Source organism: Leucopleurus acutus (assembly GCF_964270905.1).
Source record: "Leucopleurus acutus genome assembly, chromosome: X".
Lineage (NCBI taxonomy): Eukaryota > Metazoa > Chordata > Mammalia > Artiodactyla > Delphinidae > Leucopleurus > Leucopleurus acutus.
In genome coordinates, this window is record NC_139148.1 from 111,171,858 (window position 1) to 111,190,731 (window position 18,874).

The 18,874-nt window shown below is 41.2% G+C and overlaps 1 protein-coding gene across 5 annotated transcripts in view; it reads right to left on the reverse strand.

Annotated features, from left to right (window-relative positions):
- SMARCA1 (SNF2 related chromatin remodeling ATPase 1) overlaps positions 1-18,874 on the reverse strand; it is a gene marked incomplete at its 5' end in the record, with an annotated part of 154,916 nt that overhangs the window by 71,529 nt on the left and 64,513 nt on the right. For 3 of the 5 annotated variants that reach the window (XR_014327116.1, XR_014327117.1, XM_082864640.1), the window contains one exon: positions 16,374-16,484. Coding sequence is in view for 3 of the 5 variants with exons in the window: in XM_082864640.1 (XP_082720766.1) it covers positions 16,374-16,484 (111 nt within the window). Of the gene's footprint in view, positions 1-14,742; positions 15,256-16,373; positions 16,485-18,874 lie in introns of those variants that run through there. The other 2 variants (XM_082864642.1, XM_082864641.1) reach the window with 1 other exon arrangement.

The window sequence follows — 18,874 nt, forward strand, 5'->3', positions numbered from 1 at the left end:
ATAAAATACCTAGGAATAAACCTACTTAAGGAGGTAAAAGACCTGTACTCAGAAAACTATAAGACACTAAAAAAGAAATCAAAGATGACACAAACAGATCGAGAGATATACCATGTTCCTGGATTGGAAGAATCAAGATTGTGAAAATGACTATACTACCCAAAGCAATCTACAGATTCAATGCAATCCCTATCAAACTACCAATGGCATTTTTCACAGAACTAGAACAAAAAAATCTTCAAATTTGTATGGAGACACAAAAGACCCCGAATAGCCAAAGCAGTCTTGAGGGGAAAAAAAGAAGCTGGATGAATCAGACTCCCTGACTTCAGACTATACTACAAAGCTACAGTAATCAAGACAATATGGTACTGGCACAAAAACAGAAATATAGATCAATGGAACAGGATAGAAAGCCCAGAGATAAATCCACACACCTATGGTCAACTAATCTATGACAAACGAGGCAAGGATATACAATGGAGAAAACACAGCCTCTTCAAAAAGTGGTGCTGGGAAAACTGGACAGCTACATGTAAAAGAATGAAATTAGAACACTCCCTATCACCATACACAGAAATAAACTCAAAATGGATTGAAGACCTAAATGTAAGACCAGACAGTATAAAACTCTTAGAGGAAAACATAGGAAGAACATTCTTTGACATAAATCACAGCAAGATCTTTTTGGACCCACCTCCTGGAGTAATGGAAATACAAACAAAAATACACAAATGGGACCTAATGAAACTTCAAAGCTTTTGCACAGCAAAGGAAACTATAAAGAAGACGAAAAGGCAACTCTCAAAAGGGGAGAAAATATTTGCAAACAAATCAACAAAGGATTAATCTCCAAAATATATAAATAGCTCATGCAGCTCAATATTAAAAAAACAAACAATTCAATCCGAAAATGGGCAGACCTAAATAGACATTTCCCCAAAGAAGATACACAGATGGCCAAGAGGCACATGAAAAGCTGCTCAACATCACTAATTATTAGAGAAGTGCAAATCAAAACTACAATGAGGTATCACCTCACACCAGTTAGAATGGGCATCATCAGAAAATCCACAAACAACAAATGCTGGAGAGGGTGCGGAGAAAAGGGAATCCTCTTGTACTGTTGGTGGGAATGTAAATTGATACAGCCACTATGGAGAACAGTATGGAGGTTCTTTAAAAAACTAAAAATAGAATTACCATATGACCCAGCAATCCCACTATTGGGCATATACCCAGAGAAAACCATAATTCAAAAAGACACATGCACCCCAATGTTCATTGTAGCACTATTTACAATAGCCGAGACATGGAAGCAACCTAAATGTCCATCGACAGACAAATGAATAAAGAAGATGTGGTACATATACAGTGGATTATTAGCCATAAAAAGGAACGAAACTGAGTCATTTGTAGAGACGTGGATGGACCTAGAGACTGTCATACAGAGTGAAGCAAGTCAGAAAGAACAAAACAAATATCGTATATTAATGCATATATGTGTAATCTAGAAAAATGGTACAGAGGAACCGGTTTGCAGGGCAGAACTAGAGACACAGATGTAGAGAACAAACATATGGACACCAAGGGGGGAAAGCGGGGCGGGGGTGGGGGGTGGGATGAATTGGGAGATTGCGATTGACATATATACACTAATATGTATATGTATAAAATAGATAACTAATAAGAACCTGCTGCATAAAGAAAAGTAAAAAAAATTCGAAAATAAATTTAAAAATAGTAAATAAAACTATGTAAGGAAATTCTTGCTGCAAAAAAAAAAAGAAAAAAGTGTGATCCTGGACCAGCAGCATTGATATCACCTGTGAACGTGTTAGAACGCACATTCCCACAGAAGCAGAAACTCTGAGGGTGGAGCTCAGCAGTCTCTGTTTTAATAAGCCTTCCAGGTAATTCCAATCCAAGCTCCAGTTTGAGAACCAACCCCCTCAAGCTGGCTTTGCCAAGACTGCCAGCATTACCTGGAAATGTACTGCTGCTGCCCTTAGGGCATCTCAGGGGTAGTCCTCCCAGAGGCAGATTCTCCAGTTGGTCAGATTTGCTGACCAAGGAACTCACTTCTCTGCAGTGTGTGTACGCCTACCAGTTCCAGTATAAAATCCACCATCCCCAAGCAGCTGCAGGATGCAGTATATACTCTGAACGAGGAATCATAGACAGGTCCAGGAATTGAAGATTTGAAGATGCCACCTAAAAGTTATAGGCACTGAGTCTGATGAGCAGCTTTTTTTTTTTGCGGTACGCGGGCCTCTCACTGTTGTGGCCTCTCCCGTTGCGGAGCACAGACTCCGGATGCGCAGGCTCAGCGGCCATGGCTCACGGGCCCAGCCGCTCCGTGGCATGTGGGATCCTCTCGGACGGGGCACAAACCCGTGTCCCCTGCATCGGCAGGCGGACTCTCAACCACTGCGCCACCAGGGAAGCCCTGATGAGCAGCTTTTAATGTGCTCTTTTCATATTACTTCTAGATAAAATCGCATTGCCTTCCTGCCGGAAGTGGGGGTAGCAGGTGTTTGTGGCTGAGGTGTAATAGACCGTTTTAGGCAGAGGCAACTTTGGTCCTGCATGGAGGAGAAAGGTTGGTGTACCAACGGGCAAGAAACAGACTATAGGGACATGTCAATTACTGCCTGTTAGTCCACTTCCTGCCTGCACCCTCTGCTGCTCATGCTGCCAACTTTTATATCACATGACCTTGTCCTCCAGCCACAGGGTGTACCCCCGACCCAGGCGCAATCAAGTCAATCAAACCACTTACCTACGATGTCACCTGATGTAGAAGATGATCTGTACCCCTGTGAGTCTCCCAGCAGAAAAGGTGAAGGCTGAAGCAGTTAGAAATGACAGCTGAAGCTTAACAAAATTGCCCTGAGGAGGAGAAGGATCTATGAAGGGTCATGGCAAGGCAAAGTAACAACAAAAACAGAATGCATTGCACAGCATGGGCTTCCAGGAAATGAAATCGGTAGGCCATCCATCCATTAAGGCTAATCACAGAGAGAAGCAGAGATACTGAGAGAGAATGACAGTGACAGGGACAGTGAGAGAGGCATCATGGAATCCTGGAGAGAGACGCAAAGCATAACTACCTGGATTGCTGTTGGCTGGTGTCCTTAGGAGAGTCGCCTTTCGTGTTTAGATGGTCAGAGTTACTGAAATGCCTGAGGAGGGGGCTATTTAAATTAGTTTGAGTGTAAGAGCACGTGAGGACAATTAACAGGATGAGGGTGACCCAGAGTTCATCAGAAAGACAAAGACAATGAAAGAAAGAAACAGAAATACACACAGACCAACAGAGACAGAGAAAGACAGTGCCTATGGATGCAAAGCTTGAATGGCATTCTGTCAGAGACAGGGTCATGGCCACAACCCCTTCTCCCAGGAGTTTAACCCGAAGTCCAATTAAATGAAGAATGAATGCACAAATGAATAAATAATAAATTAGTAAATTTTAAAAGGAATATGTAAAGCTAATGACCTTTGTCGGGATGGACACAGGTGACGCTGGTCAAGGCCCAGTGGCAGAAAGAGCACCAAAGCTTCTGAGATCAAATCAGTATGAGAGTAGAAAGAGATGGCACTAGTGGACCAGAACTTGCCCAATGTAGTCAAAGAGGAACAGAAGGACTGGGTCTGCACGGTGGCAAACCCAGCAACCAATCTCAGCCCAGCTCTTCTGGTGCGTGTCCTGAAGAAAAGTTAGTTAATGTTTCTAAAGAGCTCAAGTGTCCGAATTTCAGACCAGTTTTTTTTTGTTTTGTTTTGTTTTTTTTCGCCATGCCGCACAGCATGTGGGATCTTAGTTCCCCGACCAGGGATTGAACCCGTGCCCCCTGTGGTGGAAGAGCGTAACCCTAACCACTGGACCACCAGGGAATTCCCCAAACCAGTTTTTGATAGAGCACCTTAACTCAGTGGTGGCCTGGGTGAGGATCTCACTCAGGGGCCTGGGAAGTGATGGGAGTGGGAGTGTTTTGCCCCAGACTTATCAGCTCAGTCATCACACGTGGCAATGCACAGTGCACAGTCCAGCACCAGTAATGGCCTCAGTGGCAATCAAGGAATCACAAACCTCGCCAACTTCAGTGGCAGCAAAAGTGGCATGGAGGGACTTCCCTGGTGGTCCCACGGTTCAGACTTTGTGCTTCCACTTCAGGGGGCCAGGGTTTCATCCCTAGTCGGAGAACTAAGATCCCGCATACCTGCACGGTGTGGCCAAAAGAAAGAAAAAAAAAGTGACATGGGAAGCCTGTTCTGAAGTAAACAACTTAGGGTAGCAAAGGTGGAGGTTTCCAGCCTCAAAAGGGTTTATCTGAATTCTGGCCCAGTGCCAAGAGAGGAGTAGCAGGACCAGCCTTAGGCCTTGGTAAACATGTGGGGCCTTAGGGCATTCCAAGACAACACAGGACATTTGCTCTTATGGCCTCTATTCTGACCCTGCCATTTTGACCCCCAGGACATTTTTGTTCTGAATTTTGCTCTTGCCTCCACCCAGAGTATGGACCATTCAGGTTAGAGGAATTTAATTTTACTAGCCGTTTAATACCTCTGTTTCAACTTATAAGACATTTCTTGGAATGTAACTAGGGATTTGACGCCTTGAAAGCAGCTGAGCCCAGAAGAGGAAAGACACCATGTGCTAATCTTCCCAGTTATAGAATCCTCCTGCTTTACCAGTTTATAGCAATGATAACCTCCAGCATGGTGCCTGAGAAAGAAAGAAAAAAAAAGGCAGCCTCTGAAATCTGAAAGCTGGTAGCCTGGTGCTCACAGCTAGGCCATGTTATTCTTCTATTGCACATTAATAAGTCTGCATAAAACTAACTTCAAACAAGGTTATCCTCAGAATATGAGACAAAACAAGGACACTTCATAATTTTAAGCAAAAGTCAAGGTCACTGTGTCCCAAACCGACTACCAAACACCGCCCCCTCTTGGCTAAAATGAGGAACTGCTATTTCTTCACCAGTTAACAGCTTTATTCTCTCTCCAGCTGACCCTCCCTATAAAAAAGATTTTATTGAGATACCCAGTCATAGAATTGTCCCTTATTTCTGACAGAATCAACCTAGAATGATCCCTCATTTCCTTAGACCCTCCCTCTACCTAACTAAAGCCCAAATCCTATAATAGGATCTTTCTACTATCCTCTTACTGAGACACCCCATGGTTCCCCAAGGTGTGTCCTCACCCTCCCTGTAACAAGAAATAAACCCAACTTGATCAACTCAGGTGTGTTCCCAGTGGGCTTTAGCTGAAGGGCATTGGCATGCCCCTATAATTAATTCTTTTAATTGATTTATTTTGTCTTTATTGTATGTTTGTGTGTATGTGTGCATTTTGCATGGAAGGTGGAAAGACATAAACTTTCAGTGTCATATTTATGATTTTGGAGGGGTAATAGAGTTTTAAATGTTGAGTGTAAAATATCTACAAGAAGTTTAAGAAGAACAGGTAACTAGCCATAATTATATTAGGAGAAACTGCCTGTTTAAGTTGTACTATGGTAAGTAATGTTAATTATTAAACCACCTGAGTCTTTTAATGGAAATTTGGTGATATTTTAACAAAAGGGGTGTCAATTGGGGGGCTCAGGGATGCATAACATTTTTTTTCCCATTTAAAGTAATGGTAATGGTAATTGCAACTTTGATTCAGGAGGATTTGCACCAAGGGAAATTGCCAGGAACAAATCACAAGGGGAAAGATTATACTCATAAGCATTGGATGCACAATAGCATAGATCCACCCTGAAGAATGGGAAATTTCTGGAACACCTGAGGGGAGGTGCTCACAATTCCTCACGGAATCACTAAGAAATTAATATCAATTTCCAAGTCATAATAAATATAACTGGTAGACCTAATCAACAAAAGATAAAATGGTCAATGTCTAAAACAGCACAGGGTAAAATTTATTAGAAGCAAAAAACTGAAAAAAAGACATGTCATTTGTAACACTGGAAACTGAAAACTGACCTGAGAAAATTTAGACTTGGTGGAAATAACCACCATAGAAAAACATGGCAAGTTGTGAAACTGCACAAGATAAAATTTTTTACTGACTATAATTTTACAGAAAAATCACACGTTCTTAAAAAATTTAGACATGTAAAATTTGACCGAAGGAAACAGACTTTGATAAAAATAATGTTCACAATTTACAATGCAAAGGAAGTTTTACTATGAAAAATAGTTTATTGATAAAGCAAATCCTTACTGTAAACTTAAAATGAAACTAATGAATCCCAATGAAAATACTCTCAGTAGAATAAAAATACAAATGGAAAAAATCTGTACAGTTTAGAAAATCGATCAAGGACTTTAGTTGGCTTAAGGGAATTTGTTTCAGTAAAAATTTGCTCAATAAGAAAAATCACCAATGTTGGGGTATTAGTTAGGATATAGCTCCATATACCAATGACAACAAAAATCAAAAACAGTGGCTTAAACAGATGGAAAACTACTTCTCTCTCAAGATAAAGTCTGGAAGTGGGAGCACCCAAGGGCTGGCCAGGCAGTACCATGGTCATCAGGGACCCAGGCTCCTTCTATCCAGCTGCTACACCATCCTTGACGTGCGTCCATATAACTCAAGATGGTTGCTCAAACTCCAGCCATAATAGCCACATTCCAACTAGCAGGAAAGAGGAAAGGAAGAAGACCTCTCCTTTTAAGGACACTGTCCAGAAGTTGCAATGTCACTTCTGTTTACATCTCACTGGTCGAAATTTAGTATGCAGCCATACCTAGCCACAAAGGGAACTGGGTAATACAGTCTTTTAGCCAAGTGGCAATGTGAACATCTGAAAATAGATATTCTTATTACTAAGCAAGAAGTAAAAGATGTATATTGGGAGGCAATTGGCAGTCTCTGTCTCTTTTAGCATAATTGTGATATACATGCTTGTACTCAGAAACAGGGCATCCAAATGTTCTTGTAGCTAAATAGATGGGGGATCCAAATTATTGGCTCAAAAACGCTACTAGTTCAAATGGTAGAGTCAAAAAGGCAGGTACCAAATATCTTTGTGCCCTTCACGGACACATCAGGAAGGAAGGTTCTAAGTGACTGACTCTGGACTTTCCATTGAGCTGTGTACAAGGGGACTCAATGTTATAATTTGGGGTACTACTAGAGGACTGTTATTTGCACACTAACTATAAAACAGGACACCTCAACAGCAGAAGCTCATGGTAGATTCCCCTCCACCCCCATCTTGTATCCAGACCTTTTGCAATGTAACTTTGCAGCATCTCCCCTCGAGAAATGGAGTCAATTTCCCTATCCCTTGAATCTGGTCTGGCCTTGTGATTCGCTTTGACCAGTAGAATCTAGAACGAAATCCAAGCCTGGGCCTCAAGAAGGCCTTGCAAGATCTTGCTCTTTCTTTTGGATCCCTGCCAAGCTGCTGTGTGAACAAGCCCCAGCTAACCTGCTGGATGATAAAGAGACATGTGGTGAAGTTACCCCCATTGCCCAAGCCAACAACGAGTGACTCCCCACAACCGGGGTCACCTAACTGACCGTAGTAGACATGTGAGTGAGCCCGGTCAAGACCAAAAGAACCACCCACCTGAGCCCAACCTACAGAATTGTGAGTTACATAAATGGTTGTTTTAAGCCACTAAGTTTTAGAGTGGCTTGTAGCAAAAGCTAACTGATGCAGAGCCTAACTAAAATAAAGCCAAACCAAGCTCAGGTATCATCAAAGCCTGAAGGTGACAATTCCGAATATTCTCCTTAGCATATTAAGTCCAAAGCCCTGCACCTGGGAGATACAACCACTAGTTAACAGTTCCCTGAGGCTTGGGCAGTGCATCTTGCCAGCACCTAGCATTGGGGAAGGTCTCCACATGAAGAAAATTATGGCACGTAAATTATTCACACGTGGTTTATATTGCTTTTCTTAACTATAAAATAAAAGTGAATCTTTTAAAGACACAGTCCATCCATATTCAAATTTTAGCAGTAGATGTGCATTTATAATACAGCATATGAAAGAATCCCTTTTTCTCCTACTATCATGACCAGCAACAGTTGCCACCTCCCAGAAGACTCAAAATACTGTGACACTGTCATACAATTAACCACTGTTCTCAAGGACTCATGTTCACTGACAAATTGTCTCACCAATAATCACAAAATATGGTAAATAAGAAACCCCACATAGGTGATACAATTCTCATGAGAAGTCATCAAGTTTGCATTCTTATTATAATGGTACTTCTTGTGATACCTTTTACGCTCATCAGTGTTCCAGCCATATACCAACATGGAATCAACCACAGGCCATAGGAACTGACCTGGCTACAGAAGCTGAGCATCTAGACAGTGTAGCATAGTGTCCATATTGGCCTCCAGGGGAAGGGGTTCAGAGCTCCTCTCTGGTCCTCTTCCTATCTCTTACAGGAGTCGTGGAGGAATGCCGAAGTGATAAGTAAGATTCCCGAACACTTGCTGAATCACAGTTTCTCGTGGGTGGAGCCTTGAGAATATAAACAACCCCATATGGATGGAATGCCTCTTTCCGGATTCATTCCCTCTGGAGCTGGTAGCTGTGAGTTCTTTTCTCATAGTAGTGGCAAATTCTGAGATTTGATTTTTGCCTAAGGGAAATGTTACGCTATTCATCCTGCTTTGGTTCTGAGTTCCAGGCTGCCTCTACCCTAAGCTGCCTTGTGATCAAGCCCAGCTCAGTAGAGTCCTGAACTAGGGTTTGGAGCCAATGTGCAAGTTAATAAAATGTTACTTTGCATTCTTTTGACACTCTTTCATGCATATGCATCCCTTGTGGAACACCAAGAGGGGTAGGGCCAAGGCACAATTTAAGTATTCCTGAGTTCCCTGGCCTAATACCACCATAATTCCATCCCTTAGTAGTACCTGGACCTTATCTCCACTCCTAACACTGACATGGTCTCAGTAGACAGAGCAGAAACGGACATTTAGAGAGCAAAGTCCCACAAAAGAGATTGAGGTTCCGTTTCCAGACTTGAAGCACTATTCTGCAAGCACAGACTATAATCTCCCATGAGTAACAGGCGGGTGTTGGTATTGGTGCAAATAATCATTTTAGGAGCTAGCCTTGTTCCTGACTTCAAAGTACAGAAGCAGCAAGGTCTGCAACACGACCTAGGTCTCCCTAAAAGAAGCAGTGTGACATTTTTGGCCTATTGGATGGTTAGATCCAAACAGTCATATGGCCAACTAGATGGCAGGTTCAGAGTCTGTTCCTCTTAATCTTGTTTTAACCTGCACCCAGGGATAAAGAGAAAATGATGATGAGATAAAATTCTGGGGTATCGTGTGTCTTCTCTGAAGTTTTCTGAGTCCCTTCTCCACCATATGTTCTCACGCTGACTCTGATTTGGGCATCATCTAAATCCTAATCTACGAATTTGTAGAAAGAAGACAAAGGGATAGAGTAACAAGAAATAACTGTTAGTGATTTGCAAGGTTTAATCAGGAGACAATACATTCCTTGCAATGGCTGTTATGATCACGTCTCTTCAGTGAGCATTGGCCAAGCTCCAATCGTGGTTGTGGATTTCAGGGACTTCCACCGTGGGATGCAATCACTGCAGCGAGGTAGAGCTCACTAGTAACAAAGATTGAGGCCTTTACTGCCTGGGGAAGGTAGCCTCGTGGACTGAGTTGGAGAGGAAAATTTCAGGAAAGAAAAAACAAGTCCAAAAGTCAAAAAGACTTTAAATAATGCCTATACCTAGAACGCCCTGGCTGTGAGAATTGGATTGGCCCAGACACAGTAGAAGGCCTTCACCAGGTAACATGATTACAGGATATTTTAAATGAACTAAAAACTCTTGTCCAGGAGATAATTTGAGCTCTAGGAGTGACGGAAGGCAAACTAGGAAAGAATTAGGAAATTAAGGAAAAGAAGAAACACTGAGGTCTCAGAAACCATGATGGACACATACGAAAGGAAAAAAGGGCATACAAAGATATAACCAGACCTAACTGTAATCAGTTATCATGAATGTAAGGGCGGCCATCTATCCAACACACACTGGGAAACAGCAGATGGAATACCATGCCAATCTTAGTAGAAAATGGGTAAATTACCATATTTTGGCAATGCTCTCATATGGCCAGTACAAAAACTAAGCGGCATTTGGAGACTTACAGTTGATTCTAGAACAGAGGTATCAATCCCAATTGAGATGATGGTCACATACCAAATACTCTAGCAAAGATGGGACCTTATTCAAAGATCTTTTCTGTCTTGGATATAGCAAATAGGCTTTAGTGTCTACCACTGAAGGAGATATGTTAGTTCAAAACTGTATTCATGATGAGGGTAGACAGTTGGACATAAATAGTACTCACCATCAACCTCCCATAGATATAGATATATGGAGACCCTAAAAAACAGGCCACATAAATTGATAGTCCTACATATAGACAAATCTAGTATCATGTCACAGAAGGAAGATCAGAGATTAGCCAAGCATACCTTGGGGGCAATATGGAAGGCAAGGTTGAAAGTCAAGGGAAAGATATAGCTTGAATCTGACTACAGTGGCCTAGATGAAAGTTTCCCCAGTGGGAAAGCAATGTATCAGGAAAGGGACAAATAATCAGGTCACTAGACCAACAGATGAAAAAGAAAGGCCTGCTATCACCAGGCTTCTGTAATGGTCACATGGCACAGTACAATGAGAAAGGCCAACACGTGGTCCAATTACCTAAATGAACCAGTGCTACAGCAAAGGGGCACCAACCAGCATGGAGAACACTTAAAGAGACAATAGCCCGGGTACTAGCTTTGGTCATACCAAAACTTGGGAACCTTTAACTTCTGCCTGATAATAATTCCCAGTACCATAGCTATCAGTGATTCTTACAAGAAAGTCTGGTTTGTTAATGGAGAGAAATGAGAACCCAGTACTTTGTACCAGTGCAAAATATCCTGGGCCAGTCACATCACACACTGTCCACACAGGGGTAGATCTTCTAAGAACAGATCAATGATATACTATCCAGTCATTATTCTCCTTAAACACACCACACCTTTTTATGAAATAACTAAGGGCTAAGAAGAGCTACGCATGCAAGGTGAGTGTATTAATTTGGGTTTCCTCAGAAGCAGACCCTGAGACAAAGATTCTAATGCAAGTAGTTTATTTAGGAGTTGGCCCCAGAAAACACTCAAGACCGGAGTGAGGAAGTGAGACAGGGAAATGAAAACAGTCAATAAGGAGCATGTTATCAACACAGCCACTACTGCGGGAGACCGGAGCTTCATCCCAGGAGTAAACTCTGGGGAACCATACAGATGACATACCTTAGAGTGACCTTGCTTAAGGGGCGCGAGAGCTGTTGCACTTACACACCAACTCCAATCCACTCTGAGGTGTTAACCCTCTTCCAGCCTGCTGTGCAAAGGGTAGAAAAGCCTTCAAGGCCTCTGATAAAGCCCTCAGATAAAAAGATACTGGCAGTTAGAAATCAGCTGGAGCACACAGAAATAATACGGCGGAGGGATAGGGAACAACTACGTGTACCTGAACCACAGGAAAATCTCACCGCTTGTCTATGGGGGAGGGTAGCTTAGGCAGACTAAATGAAGGAGACACGGGGTAGAATACTGATAGGAGTTTGAAATTTGACGGCAACTGGAGGATTTCAAAAAAACACCTGGAGAGAAAGCATGCGCACACCAGCATCATCATTGAAACTGGCCCGGGAATCTCTACTAGCTGCATTGGCTACTGCACCATAGAGAAACAATAGACCACACTGGGGACCTTTGCCAATAACTGGGAAAAATAGCATTTCATTTTGGTGACAGTAGATAGTTTCGCGAGTTAGGTAGAGGCTTTTCAAACCAAACACCCAGCAACTAAGACAGCTGCAAAGATTCTAGTCCAACAACTTCTCTTAACTAGGAGGTCTCATACAATGGACCAAATTTGGGGGCTTATTTCATGGGAGAATGTGTTATCTGATAAGAATCTGATAACAACTTCTCTTAACTAGGAGGTCTCATACAATGGACCAAATTTGGGGGCTTATTTCATGGGAGAATGTGTAATCTGATAAGAATTCCAGACAGCATAAGCACTGGTAGGCCAGGGAGCCAGAAGGAACTGTGTGATAAAGACTGAGAGACAAGCAGCTACGATGAAAGTGAGAGATTTCTGAGGTCTCTGCCTTCTTTTGATTCTAAGGAAATTAGGGCCCAAGTATCCAATGGATCAAAACAGATAGATGCTTTACTAGGGCCTCTGTGGGAGCCTGAGGGTTACTGGGAAACCTATTCACCTCTTGTCTTCTACAGAGAGGCCCTGAGTAAAGGAAACCACTCAGAGTCCCTGTACTTCTACTCACTTCCCTCCTTCACATTCTCCAAACAAAGAAGCAGGTTGGGTCAGATTCCAGGACAATCTGTAGACCGCTTTTACTGGTGGGCTGCATCACCGTGCATTTGACAAATTGTATTCATAGATAACAGCACTCTCTTCTGCTGCTTCTGGTCTCTGAGCAGCTGACTCAGTAAACTGACTATCCTGCTCCCTCAATCCAACACGGCAGCCAGGTCTAGTGTTACTATCCTATCAGTCTAGGCCTCTTGTGTGAAGTGGGATTTATTTGTTGGGAGTTTTAAATCTTCTGTGACACTTTAATTTCTCTGTGGAAAACTGACAATAAGAGGGGTTTCAAATAGAGACTTGGGGCATTCTGCATCCCCAACATTGTATTGGTTGGACTGTGCTACCATCAGGTGTTCACTGTATGGACCTCCTTGGTAGGCTATGTTCAACAATGCACTGTACATAATCTAGGAGACCTAGATTTCACATCTCTTTGGTCCAAGAAAGAGCCATGATATAGCCAGGGAAATGGCCCCATGAAAAGACTGACAGAACTTACCTGCAGATTTTCTCTCTTAAAGTAGATGGTCACATACAGCTTAGCCATTAACCCCTTTGGGTTAACAGAGAAAGAACAAGAAGTAGAGATTGTTAAGCTTCCGTGAAAGAAGTTCAAAGACCCTAATTGTACCTGCTCCCACCCTCCATCTTCATTTCTCCCCAAGAAATGCTGAACTGATTGATCGGAGTCCAGTACCCTCACTGGGCTATTTTTCAGTGCACAGAACTTGGGGGTGTTAATAAGACCCTCTAAGGTATAATTTTCTCCATCTCAGATGACTGGAACTTTTAATCTCATTGGAGTGGAAAACTGCAAGATTTCATTTTGGGCTTAATAGTTCTGGATTGAAGTTTGGAGCCAAAGCACCAGCTAGTGAAGTATTACTTTGCTTACCTTTGCCTCTTTTGTGGACCTTATAGAAAGGGCAGTTAGGCCAAGGACAGATTTGGATATCTCTGGGTCCCTTGACCTAATATCATTGTAAACTCATCTCTTAATAGCACCCTAATTTCAACCAACCTCCAACAGAGTACAAGAGTCCAAGTCCTAATAGTGGAAAGAGTAAGAAGAATCCTATCAGGAGCATGGCAGTAAGAAATATGAAGTCTGGACAATGAAAAAAGACTTGGAAGAGTCCAGCAGACAGTGGGTTGTCATTCTAGAAGATCTATTCATATGTTGCAGAACCCCAATGAGAATGAGGATGTGAAAGACGCTGACTTGCACTCAGGGCTACCCAAGGTTTGCCAGTGGTACACTAAATAGAGTCCGATAGGAAATGCAAAAGAGCTTGGGAGGGGGAGAGAGCAACTCTTTAGTGGCCCCAATTTTGTTTTGATAACAAACACCACTGTCCTGCATTCCCAGCTTTGCTTATTTGCCATGTGTTTCACACTAGGTTCTGATCCATTTTCCCTGTTCCCTTATAACCTGACCTTGACTCTGATTAATCACACACTAACGGTTTCGTGTAACAGCCCCTGTGGCAGGGGCAGTAACGTAAAAACATTCCATTTGTTCCCCTACATTTGCCAGTCCTCTTGCACATACACAGGACCATGTGACTAGTTTTGGACAATGAAATATAAATGGATGTGACATTTGTCACTTCTGGGCTGAGGCAATAAAGAGCCTATATGCGATTCTCCAGCCTCTTTTTCTCCTACAGCGGCAGCTGAATAGGCCACATGTTCCAGATGGTACAGCTGTAAAACAGCGGAGCCTCAGTCAGCCTTGAGCCTTGAGGGACTGTGTGGAGCAGATCTCCTCCCAGCGTGGGGTCTGTGGTGTGGGAAAGGTAGAAGCTCGTGGTGTGCAAAGCCTCTGACGCTCTGAGATTATCTGTTATCTGACCGTACTTGTATTCCTATGGAAGAGCCTCCCCCTTTCTTCTGCATGCACAGCACTTACTTCATACTCTTAACTTAGTTGTTAATAAATCTACGTGTTATACCCAGACTCCCCTGGACTGGCTCTATGGGACAAAAGATCAGGCACAAGTCAGCAAGCAAAGCTTTAACTTTCAACCAAATACATAGTTGTGAGCAATTCAATTCAGTAAACAACTATTTTCTACTGCACAAAAAACAGGAAATAATTAAATTTCTTATAGACGTTTCTTTATTATACTTTCCCACTTGAATATTTAGAGAATAATTTAAATGTAATGCATACTGACAGCAAGCACAGTATCAAATATTAGTTTTTTAAATTTTTTCTGTTCTCACCCTTTATTCCTTTAGGAAAAAAATATTTAGATGACCTCAAAGAAACAATTATTATGCTAATCACAGTATGCAGTAACACGTACAAGCCCATACTCAATAGAAAAGAAAGCAACAAAGAAGTGAAAAAGTCTTTCTCCTCAAATCATTTTAATTCAATTTTCCACAGCCATATAAATTTAAAGTATGAAACAACAATAATACAGCTATAGAATCTAGGTTCTCTTTCAAAGCAGCGGCATATAAAACATAGAAAAGCTAAAACCTCAGCACAAGCTTCAAAAGAACAAGGACTGAGAGGATTTTGATGAAGACATGAAATGCACAAAATACAGTACACAAAAATACTAGAATGCATAAAATATAAAGCTACACATTTCATGTAGAAAGCATTGTAAAATATATAAAATATGCAAGAAATCAAAACCAAAGAGATTTTTCTTAGAGTACCATGAATACACTGGAACTGGCATTAGCATTTGAAGATGGGAACAAGAAAATAGCAGTTTCCCATTTAAAACTTTATTTCTAGGCTTTAGGATTTCACCTTCTTGACATCCTTCTTTCCAGAGCTCTCAGTAGCTGACTCTGCTTTTCTTTTCTGTGACTAAAATGGAAACAGATTTAATGTTCTGCTCCAATATGCACATTTTTAAATGGCCCAACAATGTTAAATCTAGGATGTAAATGCATTAAAAAAAAATTTTAACATGAATATTCACTTAAATGTTATACTCACATTTAATGTTCTATATAGCCCAACAAACTATGTAACCCAATGTAAAATAACCTCCAAACATGTTTCTTTTTAAGAAAAGACATAAAATACCCATCAAAAATAGTCATCAAGTTTCTACTTACACATGGCACTATAAATGTATGCTTATCTTAAAGGACTACTTAATACTTAAAGTTTTCCGGGAAAAATGTTATTTATGAGTGTATTATTTTTTAAATCTTATGACAGATGTTAACATACCATATTTCATATATTCTATGATGCACATTTGTTTCCCACTTTAGCATCTCTGAAATCGGGATGCATCCTATAATTGATGACAAATCATAGTTACTTGGAGCAGTTCTTCTTAGTGGCACATAAAATAATGCTGTGTCTTACAATGGAAGGCATCTTAGACTTGATGAAATATGGTAGTTTACTTAACCACACTCAAATAATATGATCTATTAAAGAGTATTTGAAATTGTAACTATACAAGGCAACCTGACTGAATTAAAATTAAGTCATCTTATTATTCAACAGTTAACTTATTACCAAGTAAACCAAGTAAAGCTTTGCTGTCTCCTCAAAGTTCTTATTTGCACTCATAGTTCCACAAAGAACAGAAAACTTATTTGATCAAATCAGAACTCCCAGTTTCAAACTCAGTCCCACCCCACCCCACCCCTCTCCTACTCCCCATGACAACTCTGGTCTCAATTCAAAGGATTTTACTTGCATTATACTTCTGCTTAAAAGTCATGAGGAATTTTTTAAAAATACTGAGCCCTGTTACTACGGGAGTTCCTAACCATATGTTCTACAAACAAATAGGAAGCATGTGGTTGTAGTGTAATTCTTTTTCTGTCAAAAAACAAATCAGCATTTCATAAAACCAGTTTTTATAATAGGCATCACTATGGCATTAAACATAATATAGGCATTTTAATTATGTAAAAAAAATGGGATCTACCTAAAAGTTAGGAAAATGCTGAAAATTTTACCATTGGAGTTTTAGTTGCCCGTTTCTTCTTTTCTGCTCTCTCTCTTTCCTCAATTTCCATATTTTCTTTCTCAATCAATGAAATCAGAGTATTACAGCGTCTCTGGAATTCCTAAACCAATTAATACAAGACTTTTAATTTCTTCAACCCTGGCACAATCTTTAAAAAGTGGTAATTCTTTAACTGTATCATTTTTGTGACACAGAATTTCTAAGTTGGTATTCTTCAGAACAATAGTCATACAGAGTATATTCCACCAAAAATATGAGAAGTGGATAAATATCATTCAGTGGGTAAATGGGTAAACAAACTGTGGTACATCCATACTTTGAAATACTACTCAGCAATAAAAAGGAAAGAAATATTGGTATATGCAACAACCTGGATGAACCTCAATGGAATGACGCTGAGTGAAAAAAGCCAATCTCAAAAGGTTACATACCATATTGTTCCATTTATATAGCATCCTTAAATGGAAGTTTAGAAATGGAGAACATATCAATGGTTGCCAGGGGCTAGGGAAAGGGGGGAGAGTGGGTGTGACTATAAAGAGCTAGCACAAGGAAGTCTTGCGGTGGTGCTAGTTACACGTATCTATGTGTGATAAAATTGCACTGAACTACACACACGTGTGTGCGCACCCCCCCCCACACGCACACAAGTGCATCTATAACCAATGAAATCTGAATAAGCTCTGTGGATGGTACTAATGTCAATTTCCTGGTTGTGACACTGTACTGTATTTATGGAATATGTTACCATCTGGGAAAACTTGGTGAAGGGTGCATGGGCCCTCCCTGTACATTTCTTTACAGCTTCCTGTGAACTGTAAGTATTTTGAAACAAAAAGTTAACAAAAATCACATAAACAAAAAAATAAGAGGATGTCCTATTGTCAAAGCACATTTTGGAAGTACTCAGTTTACAAAAGTCAAACAGATTTCTTTTCTACAGGGCTGCTCATAGCCTTTAAGTTCCTAATGAGCACTGTCAACCACTAGGGTAGGCGATGTAAGAAGCAAGCAATTCCCCAAGCTATTCAAACAGCAGAACTTCCTTCTCAAAGGACATCTTGTGGGATCAGAGTTCTGAGGAGGGCGTCTCAGGAAACACTGATGCATTTGTTAATTCAGAGCAAGCAATAGCTGAAAAGATTCCGCATTAACCTTGCCACTACCTACATTTCACTGCCAGCAAATCAATGCATCCAAACGATAAACAGTTTTTATGAACATATGATGAGCATTAAACATATGATTAGTATGGATGTTCATATATATTAACCCTGTACACTTTGCTGTATTTTAAAGGTAAATAAGTTTAATATCAAAGGATAAATAACATTTAAAAATGATTTCTTTTTTGTATAAGCAAAAATATCTGGGGGTTCCCTGGCGGCACAGTGGTTGGGAGTCCGCCTGCTGATGCGGGGGACGCTGGTTCGTGCCCCGGTCCGGGAAGATCCCACATGCCGCGGAGCGGCTGGGCCCATGAGCCATGGCCGCTGACCCTGCACGTCCGGAGCCTGTGCTCCTCAGTAGGAGAGGCCACAACAGTGAGAGGCCCGCGTACCCCAAAAAAATAAAAAAAAAATCGGATAAAATATAAAGCAGCTAAACCCTCAAATAAAAATGTAGATTTATTGGCAATTAAGAACTCCAACCAAAAAATGGTCCAAGTACAAGAATAGAAAACTCATAGGACTCCCCTGGTGGTCCAGTGGTAAAGAATCGCCTTCCAATGCAGGAGACGCGGGTTCCATCCCTGGTTGGGGAACTAAGATCCCACATGCCGCGGGGCAGCTAAGTCCGTGTGCCACAACTACTGAGCTTGCGCGCCTCAACAAGAGAGCCTGTGTGCCGCAAACTACAGAGCCCACGCACCACAACAAGAGAGAGAAAACCTGCATGCTGCAACTAGATAGAAGCCCGAGCACCGCAACGAAGAGACTGCGTGCCATAACAGAAGATCCTGCATGCCTCAACGAAGATCCTGTGTGCCATGACTAAGACCCGATGCAGCCAAAAAAATTAATAAAAATAAATAAATAAAATAAATATTTTTTAAAACTCATAAAAAATTAAAATGTCCATATATTAAAATTTTTTCAAAGAAATGCAAAGTAAAACAATGATATATTTATTAAATTAGCAATGACACGTTCATGCAAGTGTGTGTGTGTGTGTGTGTGTGTGTGGTGTGTGTATCTGGTGTTGGCAATAAGATGAAATGGGAGCTCTCATTCATTGATGATGGGATGCCAAAGTTAAAAATTGTGCCCTCCACAAAATCTGTAAGTTGAAGTCTTAACACCCCTGCAGTGTGACTGTGTTTGGAGAGAGGGCCTTTATGGAGGTAATTAAGTTTAAATGAAGTCATAAGGGTGGGGCCCTAATCCGATAGGTCTGGTATTACAAGAGGAAGAGACACCCAGAGATCCCTCTTCTCTCTCTCTCTCTCTCCACTCACACAGAAAGGGTCATGTGAGGACACAGCAAGAC